This window comes from Mixophyes fleayi, chromosome 8 (assembly GCF_038048845.1).
Source record: "Mixophyes fleayi isolate aMixFle1 chromosome 8, aMixFle1.hap1, whole genome shotgun sequence".
NCBI classification, from domain to species: Eukaryota; Metazoa; Chordata; class Amphibia; order Anura; family Limnodynastidae; genus Mixophyes; species Mixophyes fleayi.
The window spans coordinates 87,482,357-87,508,135 of record NC_134409.1 but is presented as its reverse complement, the minus strand read 5'-3'; the positions used below and the strand labels follow the sequence as shown (position 1 = coordinate 87,508,135).

Sequence of the window (25,779 nt, the reverse complement as noted above, 5' to 3'; positions counted from 1 at the left end):
GCACGGCGCCCTGGGCAATTGCCTAACCTTGCCTAATGGGCCTGGGTCAGATGAAAGCCAAGTTCAGGGGTCACTAGCAAGCAGGATAATCAGGAAACACTCCAAAGTTCAGGGTCACGAGCAATATAGCGGGGTCCAAGGCACAGGCAAATGAATCAGGGTCACAGGCAAAGAGGCAAAATCCAAGGTACAGGCAGTGGGTCATACACAGCAAAGACAATCCAAAAGGTATTCACCCAGAGCACAGTAGCAGGTAAAAAACTGGAAGCTATAACCGGCAGGGAGGCTAAGCCCTCCCTGCCATAAGTACAGGAATCAGCCAATCAGAGCCTAGCTCTGTAATTGCCCAGTGACGTCCCGGTCGTCATAGCAACGGCCGGGACGCAGGTGAGAGAGTCGCGGCGGTGCTCGTAACAGTACCCCCCCCCCTTGAGGAGGGGTCAAGGAACCTGGACATCCAGGTTTTCTAGGGAATTGTTTGAAAAATTCCTTAATGGGTTTGCGGGCGTGTAAATGTCTCTACGGAATCCAGAATCGTTCCTCCAGGCCACGATCTTTCCACTGCACTAAGAAATGGATTTGCACCTAGACTTTTTTGGAGTCCAGAATCTTCTCCATCATAAATTTCTAATGGCCTTCCGGGTTGACAGGCTGAGATTTCCGTAAGTAACGGAGCCTAGACTTGCGTGCAGGGATAGCAGGCTTCAGGAGATAAGGTGTTCGGCATCCTAAGTGAACGAGGAAGTTTTAGCCTGAAGATGACAGGATTGACCTGTTTGATGATAAGGAATGGGCCAATAAATCTAGGGCCGAGTTTTCTACAGGGCTATTTGAGCTTAATATTGCGGGTGGCTAACCAGACTTTTTGCCCCACCTTAAATGAACACTCTTTCCGATGACGGTCTGCAAATTTTTTAGACTGGAAAGAGGCCCGTACAAGTGCAGTATGAACTTTTCTCCAAACAGATTTAAGGCGAAAAGCCGTGGAACGGATCTCCGGAGGGCCAGAATAGTTGAGCAAGGACAAGGAATTGGATCTTGGATGGAAGCAAAATTACAGGAAAAATGGAGAGGTTTGGGTGGAGGAATGAGATGCGTTATTATATGCGAACTCAGCCCACGGAAGCAAGGATGACCAATTGTCTTGAAACTCTGTGGTGTAAAAACGTAGAAATTGTTCAAACGACTGGTTCACTTTTTCAGTCTGTCCATTGGATTGAGGATGATAGGCTGAGGAGAGACTGATGTTAATCCCAAGGAGGCTACAGAAGGACCTCCAAAACTGGGCAACAAATTGGGAGCCACGGTCCGAAACGATATTGATGGGTAGGCCATGAAGACGAAAGACATGTTGTACAAATAGTATAAGGAGCTTGGTCAATGGAACGAAATGGGACATTTTACTGAAACGATCCACTATCCCCCAAATAGTGTTGTGTCCTAAAGAATATGGCAGATCCACAATAAAATCCATTGACAAATGTGTCCAGGGTTTTGTAGGCGTAGACAAAGGCATAAGTGGACCTGAAGGAGAGATCCTGGAGGTTTTGTTTTTTGCGCAATCTTCACAGGTGCGGACAAAACTCTCAAAATCCGAGGACAGGGAAGGCCACCATACAGAACGTGCAAGGATTTCAAGGGTTTTGGAGATACCCGGATGCCCGGCTGATGTGTTCTCATGGGCCTCAGAGGACAGCTCTTCGTAGATGCACCGGAACAAAAATGCGCCCCGTTTGTGTTTCAGAAGGGGCTATCTTCTGAAATTGACGCACGGTGTTCCCTAAGTCTTGGGTCAACTCAGCAAGAATAATGGAAGCCAGAATAATGGCAGTGGTTCTCCCTTAGATAGTTGATGAGGTAGAAAACTCCTGGACAATGCATCCGCCTTAGTATTCTTAGAATACTAAGGTCTGTAGGTTAGGACAAAGTGGGTCCCTCTGGGACAGGAGAGCACCAGCGCCTACTTCAGAGGCATCCACCTCCAGTATGAATGGCAACTGCGGATTAGGATGCTTGAGGATCGGAGCAGTGGTGAATGCATTCTTAAGGGCTTCGAATGACGCAATGGTCTCTGATGACCAATTACTGGGATCCGCCACTTTGCAGGTAAGAGCAATGATGGGAGCCACTAAATCAGAAAAGGCCTGAATGAATCTAAGATAGTAATTTGAGAAGCCCAGAAATCTTTGAATTGCTTTCATATTCGTGGGACGTACCCCCTCCAGGATGGCTTGGACCTTACTAGGATCCATAGAGAATCCATCGGAGGTGATTATGTATCTGAGAAAAGAAAATAATTCGCATTTTTCCAGTTTGGCAAAGAGATGATGCTCCCTGAGTTTTAGGAGAACTTGTATGACTTGGTTTCGATGTTGAGGCAGAGACTGAGAATATATCAGAATGTCATCCAGATATACTACCACGAACTGTCCAAGGAAATCACAAAGAACCTCGTTGATGAGATCCTGGAAGACTGCAGGCGCATTACACAGGCCGAAGGGCATGACCAAGTACTTATAATGGCCAGATTGAGTGTTAAAGGCCGTCTTCCACTCATCGCCCTCCCTGATGCGTATGAGATTGTAGGCGCCACGAAGATCAATCTTGGTGTAGATGGTCTCAGCGGAGGCTACCCGATCCAGGTCGTCATACAAGAGGCCTAGGGCATCGAAGAAGGAATCCACTGACCTCAGCGAAGGACTGTCAGAAGGCAAGCTGAAGGCCCAGGACTGAGGGTCCCCCTGAAGTAACAAAATCACTATACCCACTCTCTGTTGTTCAGAGCCGGAGGAGCGGGGTCGAAGACGGAAGTAAAAGTTTACAACTCTCCTTAAAGTTACGGAACAGGCTTCTGCCCCGGAGAATCGGTCTGGTAAATTCAGCTTGGGCTTCACGGTGGAAGCTGACGGGTCTTGCTGTACTTGCGCGGCTATGGTGGCCTATTACCGGGCAGACAAACGCTGAACAAGGTTCGGGACCACTTGTGAGATGGACTGGATCTGACCTGCCAGAACTTGGGCTGAGAGAGGTTCGTCCCGCTTTCATCCATGGAACCGAATTCTCCAGAAGTTTTACGGCCGGTTATAATGTTACGCTGACAGTCAGTACACAAACTCACAGAACTAGTTGGCGGAGGTCTTCAGCTTTAGCAGCCGCCTTTCCCATAGAGCTTTATACACTCACTGGTAATCAGATATCCCCACGACTTATCTCCAGATGTAGTGTGAGTTTGTGATACAAAACCGTAGCTGTAGGCCAGGAGACAGAGTAGATGGCAGAGAATGGTCAGACGAAAGCCAAGGTCAGGGGTCACTAACAAGCAGGATAATCAGGAAACACGCCACAGTTCAGGGTCACGAGCAATATAGCGGGGACCAAGGCACAGGCAAATGAATCAGGGTCACAGGCAAAGAGGCAAAATCCAAGGTACAGGCAGGGGTCATACACAGCAAAGACAATCCAAAAGATATTCACCAAGAGCACAGGAGCAGGTAGAAAACTGGAAGCTATAACAGAGAGGGAGGCTAAGCCCTCCCTGCCTTAAGTACAGGAATCAGCCAATCAGAGCCCAGCTCTGTAATTGCCCTCAGACTCTGCTAATTGATAACAATAATTAGCCCACAGGCTTGCTGAGCTACAGCGCATGCATCCGGGTGCCCCGTATAGCTGGGACGCGACGCTGAACTGTTTAGCGTCCAACCATTGCCTTAGCAATGGTCGGGCTGGGCCCAGAAGTGACATCCCGGTCGTCATAGCGTCGGCCGGGACGCAGGTGAGAGTCGCGGCGGCTGGGCACCACCGCGGCTTGTAACAGAAGCCCAATAAAAAAATGGTTGCGCAGTTATATAGGATCCGTAAGTCCACAAGCTCCAAAGAAGATTATAACAGGATGAAAAGCAGCTAGAGGACTTCTTCACTCAGTACAATTTGCCTAGACCATCCCATGGTGCCCTTCAGTTGCTGGGTTGGGAGATCAGAATTTTCAGATATAATAAAAGCTGCTAACAAAAATTAGCCTAGTCTGTATATCTGTCTGTGTGTGTGTGTTAGGGAATTTAGACTGTAAGCCCCAATGGGGCAGGGACTGATGTGAGTGAGTTCTCTGTACAGCGCTGTGGAATTAGTGGCGCTATATAAAAAAAATGGTGATGATGATGAAGGTCCCAGGACCAGAAGGCTTCACAGCCACTTATTACAAGTGGCCTGATTCATTAAGGATCTTAAATGAAGAGGATTCTTATTTCAGTCTCCTGGACAAAACCATGTTACATTGCAAGGGGTGCAAATGAGTGTTCTGTTTTGCACATAAGTTAAATACTGCCTGTTTTTTCATGTAGCACACAAATACTTGATAGCTTATTTGTACACTGAAATTTAAATTTGATATGTGTGTGCTACATGAAAAAACAGGCAGTATTTAACTTATGTGCAAATCAGAACACTTATTTGCACCCCTTGCAATGTAACATGGTTTTGTCCAGGAGACTGAAAAAGGAATCCTCTTCATTTAAGATCCTTAATGAATCAGGGGCAAGATGTTCAAATCCTTACTCTTGCCTCATCTTGCCCATTGAAAGGTTCATTCTTGAAGCAGACCCTCGCACCTAGAATCATGGTAATCCCTAAAGAGGTCAAGGACACATCCAGCTGCTCATGTGTGGCCCATATTGCTGCAGAACACATGATATAAAGATTTGGGTGAAGGTTCTTGCATCCTTACCTCAGATGATTCACCTTTCTCTAGAAAAGGAGAATGTATTCAACTAGATTAGTTGATCCTTTATGATTCAAGCCTTTAAGCAGTTTGGGTTTGGTGTGAAATTTCTCCAGTGGATTCAAGCCCTGTACTTATCATTGTCATGCAGGTTCTCGGTGAACAGTGCTCTGTCTGAGACTTTGGTTTTTACAAATGGTACCAGACAGGAGTGCCTTTGAAAGTTATCCCCTTTGCATATTTGCAGGTAAAACACTTTGTTAAATGTCTCTCTAACTTGACCCCCCCAACTCCACACGAATCTACATGTGCGCACAACCCCCTCCCAAAGGGTATATTTTAGTGATATGGTAAATATCTCATTCTACCACTGCTCAAGCTATCTGTAAAAGATCAATTGTGCAGATATTTTAGTGATGTGGTATGGTTACCCTCTATTTGTTTGTTTAAGAATTTTATTACTTTGTTTGTAGTGTGTGATTAGTGGGGGTTAACTCATGAAAGTGGTCACATGGCTATTTGAACCTATTTAAACAGCAGTGTTAGGCTGTTTAAGCCTATGAGGCTGTTAGCTAGTGAAGATTCTTCTAAGTGAAATTCTTACAAGTGTATTAACTAATTTAGTTAGTACAGTTAGAGATATACAAGAGATAAACAAGAGAACAGTAGGGGAACCTTCTACCTGCAAACACTGCTACATGAGGACAACATTCAACAATCAGCCCTGAGCTCTGATAGCTTTCACCACCTGGATTGCTAACTGCCTGGACACTCCCTGCTGAACTGTTTCTCACACTTATTCAGGCCTGCTGCAGTATTATGACTTGGTGATTCCTCTTATGCTGCTTGGATTCCCACTTTTAATCCACACTGTTGCTCCACTTAGCTTGAACTTTGAACTGGCTCCCTCTTGTCCTGTGGACTTGTACAACCAGCTCAGTGCACCTTGTATTATGCCTTATGTTATACTATTGCCTTCCAATCATGCCTGATGTCACTGTCTTATCTGTTTTTTTCTAAACTCACCCATCTGGTATCTCTGCTGTCCTTTCTGCTTCTTATTCCCTTACTCATACTTTACATCTCTTCTTCCTCTTTTCTCTCCTTCTACCTTTGCACTCTTTCATTTTACTCACCTCTTGTGCTCTCACCATTTGCTCACTCCACTTGTAAGCCCTTACCATTCTTGATTTCTGAATTCTTTAAACTGTCTGTTCCACACCTTCTCTAGCTTTATAATGATTTGCTCCTCTTTCACTTCTGTCCTCTCCCTCTATCCCCCTTTTTCCCATGTCCAACCTTTCCCTATTCTTCCTCCTCCTCACTCCTCCCTCTCAATCCCCATCCCCCTCCCTATTTCACTCCTCTCTTCTCTTCTGGGCCCCTGATCTAACATGCTGCCCCCTCTTCCATCTTTTCTTCTCTCCTCCCTTTCCCCACTCACACCCTTTCCCTCTTGTCCCCTTCATGCTCTTCTCTTAGCGTCAGTTTGCTCCTACCTACCACCTCCCTCTCTTTTCCCCCAGCTAATCTTCTCCCTCACGTCACTCCTACCTTCTGCCTCTCCGAATTCATAAACCCCCTTATCTCCCCCATCTCCACTCCTCCCCTACCTCTTGCTCCCCTGCCCCTTGTCTCCAGTCAGCTGACATATCCCCTCTTATTTCTGCTTCTCGTCCAATTCCAACCCTCTCTTCCTGTCATTCCCCTCGTTCCATATCATACTCACCCCTGCAGATGAACAACCCCAACAATCTCATCCACATCTCTCCTCTTCCCTCTCTTCCACTATCCTGTGGTCTCTGGAATGCCAGATCAGTCTGTAACAAATTGACCTCTATCCATGATCTCTTTATCTCTAGATCCTTCAACCTGCTTGTCATCACTGAAACCTGGCTATACCCTGAGGACACTACCTCTCCAGCTGCTCTCTCTTTCGGGGCTTGTCCTTCTCCCATACACCCAGACCTGGGGAACGGCAAGGTGGTGGCGTCGGCATACTTCTCTCCTCCTGCTGTTCTTTTCGGGTTCTTCCCCCTGAACCCTCCCTCTCTTTTTCCTCCTTTGAGGTACACTCTATCCGCCTTTTCCACCCAGTCGACCTCCGTGTTGCGGTTATATACCGTCCTCCCGGTCCTGTCTCCCAATTTCGTGATCACTTTGAAACCTGGCTCCCTCACTTTCTCTCCTCTGACCTTCCCTCCCTCATCTTGGGGGGACTTTAATTTCCCTATAGACGACAATCCCTCAGACCCTGCTGCCTCCAAACTTCTCTCCCTCTCCTCCTCCCTTGGTCTCTCTCAATGGACCTCCTCTCCCTCCCACCGCAGTGGCCACTCCCTAGATCTGTTTTTTTCTCACCTCGGTACTGTCTCTGACCTCATTAATTCACCTTTTCCTCTCTCGGACCACCATCTCCTCTCTTTTAGCATCTCTCCACAACTCTCATCGTCCGCGTCCCCCAAGGTTACTCTCACCAGGCGTAATCTTGACACAGTTGATCCTACCAGTTTCTCCTCCTCCCTGGGCTCGCTCCTCTCCCCCATCACCACTCTTTCTTGCCCCGATAAGGCTGTCTCCTTTTACAATCGCACTCTTACCGCTGCACTTGACTCTGTCGCCCCAGTTGTCATCGTCAAGCTTCGTCGGTCCCCGCCGCAACCGTGGCACACTAAACTTACCCGCTATCTTCAAAAATGCTCCCGCAGTGCAGAACGGCTTTGGAGAAAGTCACGCACTCATGCTGACTTCCTCCACTTCAAGTTCATGCTTGCCTTTTACAGTTCGGCCCTATCCCTCTCTAAACAATCTTTCTTTAAAGCTCTCACGTCTTCCCAATCCTCCAACCCCCGTCGGCATTTTGCCACCTTCAACTCCATCCTCTACCCTCCCCCTCTCCCCCCCACGCTCTCTGCTGTCGACTTTGCTACCCACTTCACCTCCAAGATTGAGTCTATACGTCATGGCACCTCCCAGCAGTCCCTACTTACCCCACCCTCTCTCCCCTCCATGCCCATCTGTCCCCCTTCTCACCCTCTTCTGCTGCTGCTATCTCTTTTCTCCCCTCCTGCTAGCTCACCCTCCTTCTCTTGCTTCACTCCGATATCTGCAGATGAAGTCCATACCCTTCTCTCTTCCTCTCCCCCCCTCCACTTGCACACAGGACCCTACCCCCTCCCACCTCTTCCGCTCCCTCTCTCTTGAAGCCTGCTCCCACCTTGCACACCTCCTCAACCTCTCCCTCTCCTCTGGAATCTTCCCCTCCTCTTTTAAACATGCTCTTGTCTCCCTCATACTCAAGAAACAATCCCTTGATCCCACCTCTCTCTCTAATTACCGCCCTATTTCGCTTCTTCTTTTAGCTTCCAAACTCATTGAACGGGTTGTCTAAAACCGTCTCACCTCCTTTCTCTCCTCTAACTCTCTCCTTGACCCGCTCCAATCTGATTTTCGCCCCCTCCACTCCACTAAAACTGCCCTCACTAAGGTCACTAATGACCTTCTCCTCACTAAATCAAATAGACACTACTCCCTTCTTATCCTTCTTGACCTCTGCTGCCTTTGATACCGTTGACCACGCACTCCTTTTGCAAACTCTCAAATCTATATGCCTATGTAACACTGTCCTCTCCTGGTTTTCCTCTTACCTCACCAACCGCTCCTTCTTAGTCTCTACTCATGATTCTACATCACCTCCTCTTCCCCTACCTGTTGGCGTTCCTCAAGGCTCCGTTCTTGGCCCCCTGCTTTTCTCCCTCTACAACTCCTCCCTTGGTGTCCTCATCTGCTCCTTTGGCCTCCAGTACCACCTCTATGCTGATGATACCCAAATTTATCTTTCATCCCCTAACCTCTTCCCTTCTGTCTCATCCTGTCTCTCAGCCATCTCACCTTGGATGTCCCAGCGCTTCCTTAAACTCTATATTTCCAAGACTGAGCTTATAGTCTTCCCCCCTGCCAGGACTCTCCCCCCTCCCCCTCTCTATTTCCGTTTAATAGCACTACCCTAGTTTCTGTCCCCCAAGTCCGATGCCTTGGGGTCATCCTTGATTCCTCCCTCTCATTCAAGCGTCACATTCTGTCCCTCTCAACATCCTGCTACTTCCACCTTCGGAATATATCTAAGATCCGTCCCTTTCTCACCACGGAAGCCATGAAAACCCTTGTTCACTCACTTGTTATCTCTCGCCTTGACTACTGTAATCTCCTTCTCTCTGGACTACCCGATTCTCGCCTTGACCCTCTTAAGTCTATCCTCAATGCTGCTGCCCGCCTCATTTTTCTCTCCCGCCGCTCTGTATCTGCAGTCTCCCTCCAACAGTTACTACATTGGCTCCCCATACCCTACAGAATTAAATTTAAACTCCTCACACTCACCTTTAAAGCTCTTAGTCAATCTTCCCCTCCCTACATCTCCAATCTCCTCTCTACCTACACTCCTACCCGCCCCCTCCGCCTGTGACCGCCCACTCACTACTTTACTGATCACCTCCTCTCACTCTCGTCCTCAGGACTTTGCCCGGGCTGCTCCCCTGCTGTGGAATGATCTTCCATGGTCCATTAGGTTAGCATCTACTCTCAACGGCTTCAAGCGTGCCCTGAAGACTCATTTCTTTATTCAAGTCTATCAGTCCTCCTCCTAACTTTCTTGTCCTGGCTCTCACCCTGTTAGTACCACCCTATTTGTGTCTCCCCCTTCCCTGTAGGATGTAAGCTCTCATGAGCAGGGCCCTATTTCCTTGTGTGCTCCTTCTACTGTTCCTTCACCCTCTGTACCTCTTGGCCTGCTTCGCTAGCCGTTTTCCCTGTCTTCTTAAGCTTTGGCCTTCTTCTCGCTCATTTCTACCATCCCTTTCACTCTCTGTCCCAGATATAATCTGATTTGCTTTACCCTGTCACTTGTGTTTGTATACATTTTTGTATCATATTGTGTCTTGGTTCTGTTTTCTGTATGTGTAATGTACGGTGCTGCGGACCCTTTGTGGCGCCTTATAAGTCAAAGATAATAATAATAATAATACTTTACTGTAAATAAGAAAAAGGCAATAAGTGTGTATAAGGGGCACTCAATGTCTTATGTGTTCTATCTCATTGATATAAACATAAAATATGCATTAAAGCTTTATTGATATACATTAAAATAGAGATTCATCAATAATTTGATTCCTATATTTCTTCTAGAATAGCGAAATATTAAAAATAGATAAGTGTAAGATTATTGTTAATGGTTGAAATATCAACTGTTAAAATATCAGTAATAACTGCTTTGCCACTTCACTTCTCACTTGGATACATACTATAATTTTCTTCAAATATTATTGCCTGATAACATAGTCAAATAAAGGTAAGTATAACTACTAATATAGGACAATAAAAAAATCCTACAAGAGTGTGTTGGTGTATTTCTTTTATGGTTTCATGTCCATCAATTCCTCTAAAGAAAAATAGAGATGGGTTAGAGAGCCTTAATATTCACTTAGTTCAAGTTATTATAAGGGGACTTGATATTACTATGAGTAATATATTACTCAATTGAGTGCACTGTCATCATTACACTAATCTCATGTGCATTCAATCACTGGAATCAAAACGTCTTAATAAACAATCGTTCACATGTGTAATAACTTTTTTCCTTTCTTCTGAAATTATAGCATTATGGTTTGTATATTGATTTATTTATAGGATATTAATACTCCTTCAGTTCCCTATAGTGCTCCAAATTGATGACTCACTTTCAATTGTGCAGTTTATATATTACTTCAAAAAGATACTGCTATGGGGTTTGTGATTTAACTGCTCCCTAAAGGATTAATTATCAGGGACAGGTAAGTTATTCAAGCTATTAGTTTGACTTTAAGAGAGCACACGCTAGAATATATGTCTCAATAGGCAATAGCTCATATACTTGATCCCCTTTATAAAGCACTTTAATTCTGCGTTTGATTTATTTTTAATGATCCATACGTACTCTTCCTTGCATGCCTCAGAGGTTAGTCTGTCCTTTCAAGATAACTCAATCTAATTATTGAAATTGCCGTCTCTAGACTATAGCTAGTAAATTGTTCAAGGTTTGTCTGTCCTTTTAAATAACTGAATCTGATTATTGTGGTACCATCTACGCTGTAGCTAGCTCCTTGTCATATGTATATTCCGAAGAATAATAATAATATACACACATACACTATCATAACCTATTCATTTAGCATTGTCCATGTTCTTATATAACTCCCCTTAGATGCCAGTATAATAGTCAGCAATAAGGAGTTAATTCATCAGTATAATCTAGTGAGCAAATGATTGTGGCATCCGCCGATACGTGTTTCGCTAAATGCTTTGTCAAGACTAAGCATTTAGTGAAACGCGCGTCGGCGGATTATTTATGTATGTGGGTGCACCCACCCCTTGACATGGTTAAACATTTGCTATATTTAATACCAATTATAGGTATTTGAGGGATTTAGTGGTTTCCCAGTGCGGTGTGATAATTCTTTTGACTATCTCCATACTTTGCCATTTATTAATTACCTCCACCAGTCCCGTCCAAAATATGAGACAAGTTGGGCAGCTGACTTGGTCAGCATTTGGTCCATCAAGAGGAAAAGGGATTTTCAGGTCCTTGATCAAGAAGAACATATATAAAGTATATTATTAATGGTACCTGGTCCCCACCAAATTAGGGAGGATCTATGGTGATCCTGGTTATTTCTCCTTGAACTCCCATTGGAGAGGTTGGATAAGAACTCTCCATGCAAATTCTCAATGCAGCCAGATGTTTCATTACATCCCACTGGAAGCACACGGATCCTCCTTCCTGGCAGCAACTTCTCAATAAAGTCTGGTACTTGGTAACTATGGTGAACATTTCCACATACATAAATAATAAATCCTACAAATACTTGTATATCTGGTGCAATTTGTTAATTTACAAAAACTCATTCACTTAAAGAAAGGGACTTTTCCCAGTACCTTTGAGAGCTTCTTCTGCGGTTATACTTATTTTCTGTATAACCATTGCGATTGAGCTTCAAATCCCCCCTGGCACATGCCCTTGTTCTTTCAATTAATGCCCTGTTCCCTTTCTACTTGCCAGTAGCACACACAAACTGTTGGGATAGCCTCCTCTGTTTTACTCTAAATTACCATGACTGCTATTTGGTACTTTTCCTCAACTGTGTAATTTGTTTACCTGTTTGTATTACTGTTATCAATTTGACTACTGGCATCAGTAGTTATTTTGCTTATGAAAATATAAAGTTCTTCAAAAAAAGTGTCATAATCTGCAAAATAGTACAGCGAATTAAAACAAAAAAAAGGCTAGATAAATTAGGGTTGTTTGATTTAGAAACTGGGAACCTAATATATACCAATATATTCAGGGTTAATACTTAGGGCTTCTTCACTGCAAAGGAGGGATGATTATTCACCAATTGTACTTAAAAAATATGACTTATGATTTTATGAGGAGAACTGGAATAAGTGCTCTCTGTGCTGGTCGGGATGAATTCGCCTCTCATTTTTGCTAAATGAGCAGATTTCTTTACTGTAATAACAGAGTAAGGATCAGCTGCTCCAAGCCGACCTGCAGTCCCCTGTATCACAGCTTGCTACAAAGGTTCCACGATATCCACAGTGTGCTTTTACGGAATATATGAACACCCTATCAAGATTCATATATAACCCCTAAGACACTCTCTATATATTATCTCCAGTTGGGACAGTCATCGCTAGTCATCTTTAGAACTGGTCATTTTGATGCGCTAATCTCTTATTACTATTTCAACCATTTGACTCTGGACTCTTGTTTACTGGAACTATCATATATATCGAGTTTCAATCCCCTACTTCATTGACATTTATTAATCTCTTACTGTTGTACAATCTGTTTCAGTTCCATTTAAGTTCATGTTTGTATCCATCTCTAACACAATTTATATCACAACTCTATTTGCATATTATCATTACTTATCCAGTTATGTTAAGGCTTTTATAATCGCAAATGAGACATCCTGTGTGTTGTTTTTCTATAATTGATCAATCAAGGAGGGATACCTTGGTCTCACTGCTGCTGTATTTAAGCTTATGTAGCCTGGTCTGGTTGAGCATAGTGTAAAATATTTATTTATTTAAAAATATACTGGATGTTTTTTTAATCTGGCCAATCACATACCAATATCAGCATAGGCACAATATTGGCACATACGTAGTCCCAAAATGGCTGCTATGCTAAAGAATGATTTGATCGAAATTAACCAGATCAATTTGGGCTTGCCTAGAAATCTTCCCAGCAGATGACAGCTGTCAGACAGTCATTTGCATTAACTACTACTCGAGCACTGAGGATTGGCCTGTGTGTGGCACAAGGGATGGCATAAGGCATATGAAGTTATATATAGCAAATAACATAAGTGTGGTACCTGAGCTAGGGAAATTATCTGATTGCCAATTTTTGGGTATGTAAGGAATGATTACCATGTGTAAAGTTAATTTAATTTTACCTTGTTTTGTATGAAAACAATTACAATTTTTTTCAATTAAGTGTAATGGGAGTATTTACCTCATCATCACGAAATCCTACTTCTTTATCCCCCACTTGATCCTCCATTGATTTCATGACAATTCCAATACCTGCACAGGTTAAAAATGTAACTTAAATTATCAGAATTTAAACTATATATAGGATCTTAATTGATTATATTCCAACATATCTATTATAGTTTACTGTATATTGTAATCCTGTGTTTGTTTGTGGTTACTGACCTACTATTATTTGGTGAAAATATTTAAAAATGCAAAAATTCAGATCTAAATTTTCATTCAGATGATTTATTATATTTACAGTAAGTCCATGTTTTTACATGAGGAAGCACAAACTCACTGTAGACCATAGCAGCCAATCATATCTTAAATATGAAGGATTTTACACCATCTATGAAAATTCTAAAATCCTTGTTGGCAGTTTAACAACAGGCCAATATTTAGTGTGAAAACCCTCTTCAGAAGACGAATTTTAAAAAGAGTTGTACAAAAGGACAACTCTGTGGACCCCCCCATGAAAAAACAAGGGGCACCCAGGGAGCCCCCACACCTCTTATCTGAAGCCATATGGTGCCCTGTCCTGCTGATTCCTGCTGCAGCGATGTTACAGCTTTAGTAAAGAGACTGGGGCAATGATGCATCAAGGAACACAAAACAAAGGTATTTTTTTAAAAAACGCACATAAATCTGGCATATGCACATCTGTATTCAACATATATCAAATGTAAAGATACGTCTGTTGATGAACACAGGACTAGATCTGCTCTGCTATGAACAGACAATACATTGCAGGATATGTCCAATACAAATGTGAAATAAAGAACGCACATAAAAAAACTTCAATTATTCTCACCTGTTAATATTATAGTCATATTAAACACATTAAAAAATATATTTTTTTTTTCCATAAAATACATTTATGGGTATGTTTTGAATGTCTATTGGACATAAAATGCATTTTTACAGTTGCTCCTGATTGCAAACACATGTTCTAGCTTGTATATGCGACCATCATCACTAGTAATTGGCAATTACATCAGACCTGTAGCTGGAGCAAGAAATACGACTGAAAAACACGTACCTTTGAAATGCCCAAAGCTTGAATCGTATGCTGCTGAGTGTGCTTGAGCTTGGCACGCCCTTACTGTACATTGACTATGTGCATATGCCCCTCCCCATTCTGCTCATGAAACCGTAGGCTGTAGTAAGGGTCCTTGTACTCAAAGAGAAATTGGACAGTGCTACGTTTTCTGGCGTATGGTTCATTTCTGGGCATGCTTGGAGTGATTTTATGCAAAATATGGCACATATTGGCATTTACATGCCATAATCAATCAGGCTCTGGGTGCAATCTAATTTACTAAAAGGGAATGGTTATATTAAGTGGCGGTTTCCTGAAGTGGAAAGCTCTTTATACTGGCCTATAATCACAGTGTGTGTATAACATAAAACTGTCTACACACTGGGCTATATTATTTTGGTAACATTGCAAATACTGTCAGAATATAACTGCTATCAGCCTGTGTGCGTGGTCATCTTCCAACTGCAGTTGCAGGCCTTAGCATAGTCCAGAACTGATCAGGTCAACCTGCTTCAGTGTGAAACCTCATCAAATATGGACACCACCATGATCCTATTATTAGAACCATGACAGGATTGACCACACATGGTCAACTTAGAAAATCACATCAAAATTTGATAGAGCTAGGTAATAGTTCTTGTTGGCCAAGACCACATTCATTTAACATGACATCAAATCAGTTTACTGTTGGGAAAGACTGATGAACATTCGTACAGAACCTCTTATACCAAAATCTGTTGTAAGACTACCTATTTATACCATATCTAATAATTATAAATTGTGATATTCTTTATAATATCGATCAATTATGAATAAAAAACAGGAGGAACTTCCCCAAGAATATATATCGTAAGAAGAAAAGAAGAAAAAGTATTTTATAACGGGGGCTCTCTAAGCTCACAATGATAATTTAAATCGATAAATGCTTTATTTTGTTTATTAAAATAAATTATTGAACTTCCGCGAAACATAAAGCTAGGTACATACTACAGAAAATTTCTCCCGATGCAATATCTTTAATTATTTTTACCAACAACTGTAAGTCCATATCAAGATGTTGATTCATGCGCACACACTTACACAAATTTACACGATTTACCTTCAGATCTGTGCTCTTCATCTGTTATAACCATTTGCTGAAAAAATCATGACTTTGTAAACATTATGGAGATCTGCCTACATTACTGGTCATGAGTGCATACACACTGCAGAATTTGCCTGACATCATTCCATCATTTACAGAGATTTTTAGTCCAGTCATAAAATCTAATTAAATTTTATTATTATTATTATTATTATTATTAATTTTTATTTATAGGGCGCCACTAGGTATACGTAGCGCCGTACAGGGACAGACAGAAACGGTACAGGGTGAGACAGCACGGTACAGTTAACAAAAAAGCACAGTAACTCGGAAGCTCAAAGTACAGCTAGATGAAAGGTGACAGCCCCCAGGGGTAGAGAGATGGGTAAAAGGGCAGAAGGACCTCACGGAAGAGACAAGGAGCTGAGTTAAGGTGGTGGAGAACAGGAGGAGAGGAGGCCCTGCTCGAAGGAGCGTACAATCTAAGGGGAGGGTAGGACAGACAGAGGCGCAAGGGTAGGAGGCGGAAAGGGGGAGAACGGAGGCAGGGACGGAGAGGGGGGAAGAGAAGAAAGATGAGGAGGGAAGTAGGAGGGAAGTAGGAGGGGGACAGGATGGAGGGCAGGAGTGGGATAGGTGGGAGACTGGAAGGAGGGCAGTTAAGTGGGGGACTGGAAGGCTTTAAGGCCAGCTTGAAGCTGGACAAGTTGGGGGAAGTTCTGATGGAGCGGGGGAGCTGGTTCCACTGGAGAGTCTCCCGCAGCACGGGAGGTCTTGGATACGAGCGTGGGAGGAGGTAGCCAGGGGGGGAGAGGCGGCGGTCATTGACCGAACGCAGAGGGCGGGATGGAGCGTGAATGGAGATGAGGTTGGAGATGTAGGGAGCAGTGGAGTTGGAGAGGGCCTTGAAAGTAAGTGTGAGGAGCTTGAACACGATTCTGTAGGGGATGGGGAGCCAGTGAAGGGATTGGTAGAGGGGGGGAGACAGAAGAGGAGCGGCGAGAAAGGAAAATGAGCCGAGCGGCTGCATTGAGTGCGGAGCGAAGGGGAGCGAGATGAGAGCGGAGGAGGCCAGTAAAGAGGAGGTTGCAGTAGTCTAAGTGGGAGATAATAAGAGAGTGGACAAGAGCTTTAGTGGCATCTTGGGAGAGGAAGGGCCGAATGCGTGCAATGTTGCGCAGCTGGAAGCGGCAGGATTTAGCGAATGTGAGGGGCAAAGGAGAGAGAGAGGAGTCAAGGATGACACCGAGGCAGCGAAGTTGAGGAACAGGGGAAATAGAGGTGTTGAGAACAGTGATAGAAAGGTCGGAAGGGGAGGGGAATTGAGCGGGAGGAAAGACAATAAGTTCGGTTTCAGCGAGATCATCATCATCATTTATTTATATAGCGCCACTAATTCCGCAGCGCTGTACAGAGAACTCATTCACATCGGTCCCTGCCCCATTGGAGCTTACAGTCTAAATTCCCTAATATAGACACACTCACACACAGACAGAGAGGGAGAGACTAGGGTCAATTTTGATAGCAGCCAATTAACCTAACAGCGGCCATTTTGTTACATTTAAGGCGTAGTAGGCACTCTCCCCTTAAAGGGATTGGGAAATAAGTCAGAATAGCGCTTCGGGGTTAAGGGGCTCCGCTTAGGCGGGCGGGCCTCAGCTAATATGCCAAATGGGGCAGTTTGGCATTTTACGCCTAGTTGGGTCCAAATTAGTTTGGACAGAATTTACAGCTGGTAGGTGTGGCCTGGATGCTGATTGGTCTGTTTATATTGGCCACCAATTTTCCCCAGCAGGTTCGCCTTTAATAAATTCCTGATCTTTCAAACGCCAATTCAAGTCTCTGTGTCTTTATTATAGTTTGTAAGTTTACTCTGGTAAAGGTAAAAGACGGTATGTGGTCCACCATAAGCGGTTTATAATTAAAAAAGTCTTATGCCATTGGGACATGAGAGCTGCTTATGTGAATGTCGATAGTATAGACATGTAACTAGTGGTTTTCTCTACCAGTGTCACTGTATTAGACAACTGTTATCAAACCTAGCATTAATGATGCATTAATCTGCCAATCAAGTGTGGAAGCTGGCTATGTGTATAGCCATAGTAAACACATATCATCATCATCCTTATCATCATTTATTTATATAGCGCCACTAATTCCACAGCGCTGTACAGAGAACTCATTCACATTAGTCCCTGCCCCATTGGAGCTTAGTCTAAATTCCCTAATATAGACACACACTCACACACAGACAGAGAGGGAGACAGAGAGACAGCGAGTGAGAGACTAGGGTCAATTTTAATAGCAGCCGATTAACCTACCAGTATGTTTTTGGAGTGTGGGAGGAAATCGGAGCACTCGGAGGAAACCCACGCAAACACGGGGAGAACATACAAACTCCACACAGATAAGGCCATGGACAGGAATCAAACTCATGACCCCAGTGCTGTGAGGCAGAAGTGCTAACCACTAGGCCACTGTGCTGCCCACACAGAAAATGAGGACATCTAGAGGACATCCAGGAGGAGATGGCAGAGAGGCAGGCGGACACCCTGGAGAGGAGGGAGGGAGAGAGATCAGGAGAGGAAATGTAGAGTTGGGTGTCATCTGCATAAAGGTGGTACTTGAGACCAAAGGAGCTGAAGAGTTCGCCCAGGGAAGAGGTATAAAGAGAGAACAGTAAGGGGGGTCCGAGAACAGAGCCTTGGGGGACCCCTACTGGAAGGGAGGAGGGGGGGGGGGGTCCAGAGGTGGTGACAGAGAAGGAACGGTCAGCAAGTTAAGAGGTAAGAAATGATACGAAGTGCTTTTGTATGATAAAACATATTATGGGAGCGTACACACTAGTGCAATATCGGACCTAACAGTCATTTATCGTGTTATTGGCACAATAATCGGGTGAAAAACCTGTTTGTAGTGTGTACCTAGCTTAAGTCAGTTTATGCACGTGAAAAACGATAGCCAAAACGAGCACACAATTGCCTTACAATTGACCTCAACCAGTGAATCATAAAAATAACTGCCACATTTTCTGGATAAAAATAAGGGATCATTATTCAGGTTGTAAAGTAAAGTGCTTCCCAGAGTAATTAAAGAGAAAGTAATCCAAATGCATAAATTAGGACAATGGTAAAAATCAATATCCAGGTTTTTAGATATCCCAGTGGACTCTGTTGGTTCAATTATCAGGAAGTGGAAATTACATCAAATCAACCAGAAGCTGCCTAAAAAAGGTTGTCACTCAAAACACTCTATGCAAATAAGAACAAAAAAAAAATAAGACTTGAATGAAACCAGGAAAATCTTCATGTAAATCCAAATGAGAATCTGTAGCAGTATTTAAAAATTGTGGTGCATCCGACTACCCTGAACATCCTGGAACAAATTTGCCTGGAAAAATGGATCAAAATCACTACCAAACAGTACAAGCTGGTACACACTTACCGCAAAAGATTTAAAGCAGTTACTGCTGCAAAAGGTTCTCTGGCTCTACAAAATATTAAAGTGTTGGAATTAAATACTTAAGTCAACAGCAATTTTCAGTTAAAAAAAATGTCACGTTGAAAACTAATTTTGCCTTGAAATAAAAATATCACAACAGAATTTCAGGAAAATGAGAACATTTGTCAGCGGTGTAACTTCTTTTGTAAAGCACTGCATATTATATATTTGTGTTAGTATACTCAAGGGCCCCTTATTTGTAAGACATTTTTATTTGTCAAATAAAGCCATTTATATAATATAAATAAAAAATGTTATGCTATATTTTTGTTATAAGGGCAGGGGTTTTAGGAACCCCATAAATTATACTGGGACCACTGGGGTGGCAAAGTTGCCACATCAGGGGTCCCAATTTTCTTCCATTCCTCAAGTTCCCACAGCTCAGGAAGAGTCCCAGTCCTTTTTAGTTCAGGGCTGTCAGTGTTGTTAAAGGATTTTAAGGAGGTTTGGGGCACACTTACCTTTCATTGAAATAGCCCATTTATTCAGGGCCATCTTAACAACATTATGGGACCCCTGGGCAAAGCAGTGAACTGGGGCCCCTACCTACATATATATAAAATCGCTTTTTTTAAATGTACTCACTCAGTGACCCTTGAACTACAGCAACTAAAATATCAAATCATCATCATCAGCTATTTATATATCCCCCCTTCACTTACCTTTCAATCGCCCTGTTCTCCGATTGCACCTCCTTCTTCTTTTCTTTTTTCTGCTTCTGTGTCTTCTGCTTCATTGAATCCTCGCTGTCACTTGCTTCTCCATTGAGTCTCGCGTTGTGGCTCCTCCGAGCTGCGCTCCTCAGTGAATGTCGGGCGTGATGACATTCAGTGTTAGCGCGCATGAAGGAGGGGAACAGGGAAGGAGCCAGATCGCCTCCTGACCTGACTGCGTGACCGCAAAAGGTAAGTTGGGTTTTTTTCAGGATTTTTTTTTTCAGGATTGTTTATTATAATTAAGAGCCCTGCCTAAGGGGGCCCCATGCACCTGCCAATCGTGCCCAGTGGAAATGACGGCCCTGCATTAATTTCAATTGGGTTTTTCAATGCTGTAAACCCAATTGAAATGAATAGAAAATGCTCTATGCCACTTGGGTATGGACGCTTTTGCAAAAGCATGCAAGTTTCCAGTGTATGTCAACCATGGGCATACTGCATGTGAATCACATTTTGATAATAAATAATTAATATAAAACACACAAGCAGATGCACAACATTTGTGTTTTCCCTTGCAACAACATTGGGTAACAAGCCTTAAAGCAAATGTTGTACTTAAGCATGTAATTGATTTAATATTAGGTATAGTTATAAAAATTTAAAAATCTACCTCACCAAAATGAGGATGGCATCAATATTGTAAAATTGGCCTAATATGACTATGTGAAAATATTGTGATGGGCAAGGGTAATCCAATGAGACAGTTGTTTGTTTGTTGGGTTACTAAAAAATATCACTCTGTGGGTTAAATGTATTAAAATTGTGACATTTTCTGTACTATATTTATCTTCATAGCGCTATTAAGATTCCAGCAGTAAAATGGGGAAGTTCTCATTTTTGAAAATGAATTAGCACTTGCTTTTAACTTTACTGTAAAAAAAAATGCATGAGACTTATTATACTTAAAATAATTCATTATTCAGACACAGTTTTGTTTTCAAACAGGCTGATAGTAGCACAATGTGTAAATCTGTTTTACTCTCTGGGTGTATTTAATTTTTAAATAGCACAGTTTTCATAACTTTCCCACAGTATTGAGTCACTGAATACACCCTCATTTCTCACATACTTGCCGACGTCAGCATCCGAGAGCAGCCGAGTTGGGAGAATGGGGGAGAGGGGGCGTGCGTGGGTGGGGCTCAGCAAATTGCGCCATTTTGGCCCCGCCCCCTCAACGGGAAACCCAAATGCGTCATTTTAGAGCGCGGAGGGGCATTTTGGATCTAATTCGGAAATGGGTAGTATGATATTTTCAAACAGTATATTAAAGAAACCAGTAGGTGTGAAAATCGTATGTACATAAACGTCAGTTGTAATACAACTGCAGAAAACTATTTCATTTTAGCGACCTCATTGCAAAGCGTCTGAACGAGTAAATAATGCAGAAAACTACATTAATATCTGAAATTGCAGTTAGGCAAATAATAGGTTACACACCAACACTGCTTATAGAAATGTCATAAATTTACCACAAATCTACCTAGAACGTTAACACTTGACGCAATTATTTTCCCTAAATTAATAAAGTTCCCAGTGAACCATGAACAGATCGTTATCCCGTCTGATGTAAATTTTGGATAGGAATTGTTCAGAGAATGTGTTCAGAGTTTGAAATGTTGGGATTATTTTAACACAATTACTTTTACACTGCAATCCCTGGGTTTAAGTGGCTATTTTGAAACTTAATAAACGAAGAGCAGGTTATATCGTTTTCCGTTCAGTCCAGTCACGACTAAGGGGCATATTTAACAAATCACGGTAGTGCACTATTGTGCACTTACCGTGGAATTAAAGTCCCGATGTGCCCTCCGCAAATTTATTAAAGGTGCATCGCAGCAGATATCATGGATATATCTGCTGTTTTGCACTCCTGATCGTTTTTGCGAGCAGTCACCATTCAACAGAATGGTGACTGCTCTGGCCGCAATCTAACAAGTCCCGAAATTATTTTTTTTTCGGGAACTTGTCTTGATAATGTACGCCCATTATCAGAATTGAAGAAATCCACTGCTGTCAGCTCTGCTCCGAAGAGCAGAGCTGGACAGCGCATGTGTGGAGGGATCACATGATCTCTCCCTGTCACTCAACGCGCTCTCTCTGCAACGATAGTTGCAGAGACAGAGTGGGGACTTTGTGCGCATGTGCACTGCACATGCGCAATTGAAGGAAGAAGAGGAACGAAGAGGGGGGTAAGTGTGATTTTTTTCTATCACAGAAACAGCAGTTTTTCGGAACTGCTGTTTCTGTGTTCCCTTTTTAATAAATGTGAAAAATAGTTCAATCCTTATCCTTGCGATAAGGATTGATAACTATTTATCACTTTTGCCGATTAATGATAAATGTGCCCCTAAATAAGGTCTAGTAAAAATTTCTGAGTTTCTGGACGTTCTTTACATTGTCAATTGAAAAAAAAACCAACAAAACACGATCACTGGACACGTTTACGATACTTCCACTTGTAACAGCAGTATTGACAAGGGTTGACAGTTCTTGCTACCGAAAAGTGACAGTCCTCTATTTATGTACTTGGGTACATTTATTAAAGACAATAACTTGTTCGAACAGTTTAAAAGAAGAGTATGCATTACCAAATGCCTATCGTATGCATGCCCTTGTCTGTTAGTTATTTGGCTAATTTTATGCATTTTGGACTATTGTGCTGTGGACACTAATATTAAGATGTTCTGCAAAGCAACTGATCAAAATTGTGTAGGAAACTATTGACTCCCTGCATGGGTAAGTTGCACACCTCTAAAAAAAACATTGGAGAGTGAGGTTGGCACGATGAGGACTGGTATGATATGCAAGGTTGCAGAGATCTCCCTATAGTATCCTGAACACTACTTGACCATTTAATACATACTACACCTTAGTTATCTCATCATGCTTCGACTAGCCAAATTTTGAAAAAATTGACTTTCGGCATGACCTGCTGGAGGGGCACTGTTTCACATTTACTTGTTTGGTTTTAATATTTAATAATGGCACAATCATTGTAATGCGAATAAATATCCCATTTGATTTTAATTTAGTACTAAAATAAGACATTTAAGAAAATAAAAATAACACATATACTGATTAATTAATTTAAAATGAATGGGGAAGCATAATTTGATAAATGATGTAGACATCCAGTTAGGAGTCACAGTGCTGTAACTGAAAATACCAGGTTTATCTGGCCCAATTCTACCCACTGCACGCTGGCTGGCAACCCAGGGATGCCATGGAAGGCTACCCAGTACCTTCTAGGGTTCTGATAGTCACTCAGGCAAATGCAGATAGAAACGTACAACAGTACATTTACTGTAATAAAGAACAATCTCTAGAATACTATGTACAAACAGTAAATAAATGGAAGGCAGGTTTACCACATTATCTGTCCATTACCCCACTAGCTTACGAAGTTAGTCACCTGTATGTCCTGACTTTATACTTGCCAACTCCCGAAATTGGGGTCGGTCTCACGGACTCCCAGGAGAGCAGGCAAGTCTCCCGCATCCCGCAACTGCCTAGCCTAAATGACATGATTCGCATCACTTTGGCCCCGCCCCCGCAACAAAACAGCATTTCCGTCGTGGGGATGGGGCCAAATGACGCGTTTGCCCTCGCCCTGCCCCCTCCCGCCCCTCTCCCGGACTACACTTGCCGAAAGTAGACAAGTATTCCTGACTTGCAGAATCCAAGACCCATGGAGTTCTGAGCTGCAGGTTTACCAAAAGGATGCTCAGTCCAGCAGAAGCATATACCTTAACGCTGGAGTTCTTCCCAAGAGCAAATCAAAAAAAGACACAACCTCCCCTTTATCTCACTCTATCCTCTATACCAGTGTTTCCCAAACCCAGTCCTCACAGCCCCCTTAAAGTGCATGTTTTCGGTATCTAGTTGGTGGAGCACAGGTATATTCATTACTGACTGATCGTTGTGATAGATCCACAGGTTGTACTAATTAGTTCACTTGTCACCTGGAAAAAATGCACTGTTAGGGGGCTGAGAGTACTGGGTTTGGACAACACTGCTTGTAGTTTTCCCACGCTCCAGGGGTTGAGTAAGGGGTGGCCTAAGATAGTGGGATCCTCCGAGAGTGGCTATCTGTCAAAAGGGGCTGCCACGGCCCGTAGGGGTGGTTTGGTCATGAGGCAGCCTGACAGGTGTTTTTTTGTGCTATTTTTTTTTGTTTTTAACACAAGGAAGGTGGCTGGCCCCCTTCCCCGGGACCAGTCACATTCCTTTTAAACCTGGTGAAATTTATCATCCTTATCATGCAGGTGGTATGTAATCTGTTCCATCCGGGCAATAAACCAGATATAGGATCGCAGGGCTGCCATAGTGGGGGGTTCAGCTTGTTTCCAAGACTTAGCTACTAGGCAACGCGCAGCAGCCAGGACATGGGAGGCCAATTTCGCAGACTGTCTATCATCCTCAAATCAAAGGGTAACAGAGAAGAATAGACCATGGGTCTTTCCGGACAGGGCATGGAAGGAGGGAGGAGAGGAGGGTCCTAACTCGGTCCCAAAAGGAGGATATATTATGGCAGGACCACCAGATATGCAGAAAGGAGCCCATATGGCCACAACCCCGCCAACATAATAGAGAACTAGAGGGGAACATTTTAGTGAGTTTGTCAGGTGTATAGTACCACCTATAACATACTTTATATGCATTCTCCTTCACCAAAGTGGAGATAGAGCTGGTGGCATCTTGATCCCTTATGATTTCCCAACAATCCTCCTCTGGGGGGGGGCAGATCCCTCTCCCACTCCCTCTCATGACTACCGCCCGGAGGTAAAAGTACATTGAGAATTAACCTGTAGATAGAGGAAATCATGCCCCTACCCAAGGGTGAGGAGAGACATAGGGATTCAAAGGGAGACCTAAGAGGGGGGAGAGGAGCCCCCCCCCCCCCCCCGAGGAGAGAGCCCACAAAGTGTCGTAATTGGAAATACTCATAGAATTTAGGATGGAGGAGCCTTGGATATTTAGAGCGTAGGTCATCCCAGGAGATAAAGGCCCCCCGAAATAATAGGTCTCCAACAAATCGAACTCCCACAGTGACCCAGGGGCTATAGAAGGCAGAGGAGAGCCCAGGAGGTAGGACAGTAAGAGAAGACACCGGTATCTTGAGATGGGGTCGGCAGGTCTCCCATATTGCAGCTGAGAATAGAAGGGTAGGGCATTGGGAGGTAAGGGGAGATCTAGTTTGTTTTGAGAGACCCGATATACAGGACAAGATTGGAAAATTAAGATAAGCGGGGGGGGGGGGGGGGGGGGCGTCACATTCCTTTTAGTGACTGCGGACCGTCCCTCCCTCCCCCTTATGTGGAGCCTATTCGATTAGACATGGAAATCACATCGGACGCGCACCATGTGACAGGTATCCCATTGTGAGCAGAGAAGAAGTGCGGCTGAAAGATAAGTGTGAGGTTAACGGGTGGGGGGGGGCTGATGTTAATGTGTGTGTGAGAGATGACAAGGGGACTTGTGTTAATGTGCAGGGTCGGACTGGGGCATGAAGGGCCCACCGGGGGACTGCAACACTTGGGGCCCACCAGAGGGGGTGTGGTCAGCCATCATAGAGGTGGGACCAGACACTAGAGGGGGAGTGGTCAGTCCACTAAGGACAGCTAGCACCTTACTGTAGTATATAAAGAATGCAGTATGTGTATAAAGAATATACATTCTTGACCTGACCCTTAGATTGGGCAGAACAGTCACCAAAAATCAGGCTTGGCTAACCTGTGGCACTCCAGGTGTTGTGAAACTAGAAGCCCCAGCATGCTTTGCCAATATATAGCAGCTTATTGCTGAAAGGGTATGCTGGGACTTGTAGTTTCACAACACCTGGAGTACCACAGGTTAGCCAAGCCTGCGCTAGATTCAGAACATTTGACAAACTGTCCTACCTGTTGTTGTCACTTTTATCACCTGTGGCTGCTGGTTTCTTTAGTTGCTGGTTGTCTGGATCCTGGAATGTCGAGGGCCCTATTTGAAAAAAATAATGGGTACATTTAGAAACGACAACCTTCCCTGCCATTAAATCAACAGCACCCACATTTAATATTTAGGCCTCTCTCCAGCCTCAACATTAAAGTAATAGTGCTCACATTTGATAAATAGATCTATTTCCCTCCAACCGACCCCAACATCAAAC

General features: G+C 43.4%; 1 protein-coding gene across 12 annotated transcripts in view; it reads right to left on the bottom strand.

The window, feature by feature from the left end:
* Positions 1–20,746, bottom strand: part of DMC1 (DNA meiotic recombinase 1) — a 326,134-nt gene extending 305,388 nt beyond the window's left edge. For 2 of the 12 annotated variants that reach the window (XM_075182845.1, XM_075182850.1), the window contains exons 1-2: positions 20,701–20,746; positions 13,269–13,339 (exon numbers count right to left, since the gene is read on the bottom strand). In XM_075182845.1, the coding sequence (XP_075038946.1) occupies positions 13,269–13,339; positions 20,701–20,716 (87 nt within the window). In that variant the 5' untranslated portion in view covers positions 20,717–20,746. Of the gene's footprint in view, positions 1–11,372; positions 11,564–13,268; positions 13,340–15,429; positions 15,467–18,858; positions 18,904–19,577; positions 19,874–20,700 lie in introns of those variants that run through there. The other 10 variants (XM_075182852.1, XM_075182844.1, XM_075182846.1 and 7 more) reach the window with 10 other exon arrangements.
* Between the last annotated feature and the right edge of the window lie 5,033 nt (positions 20,747–25,779).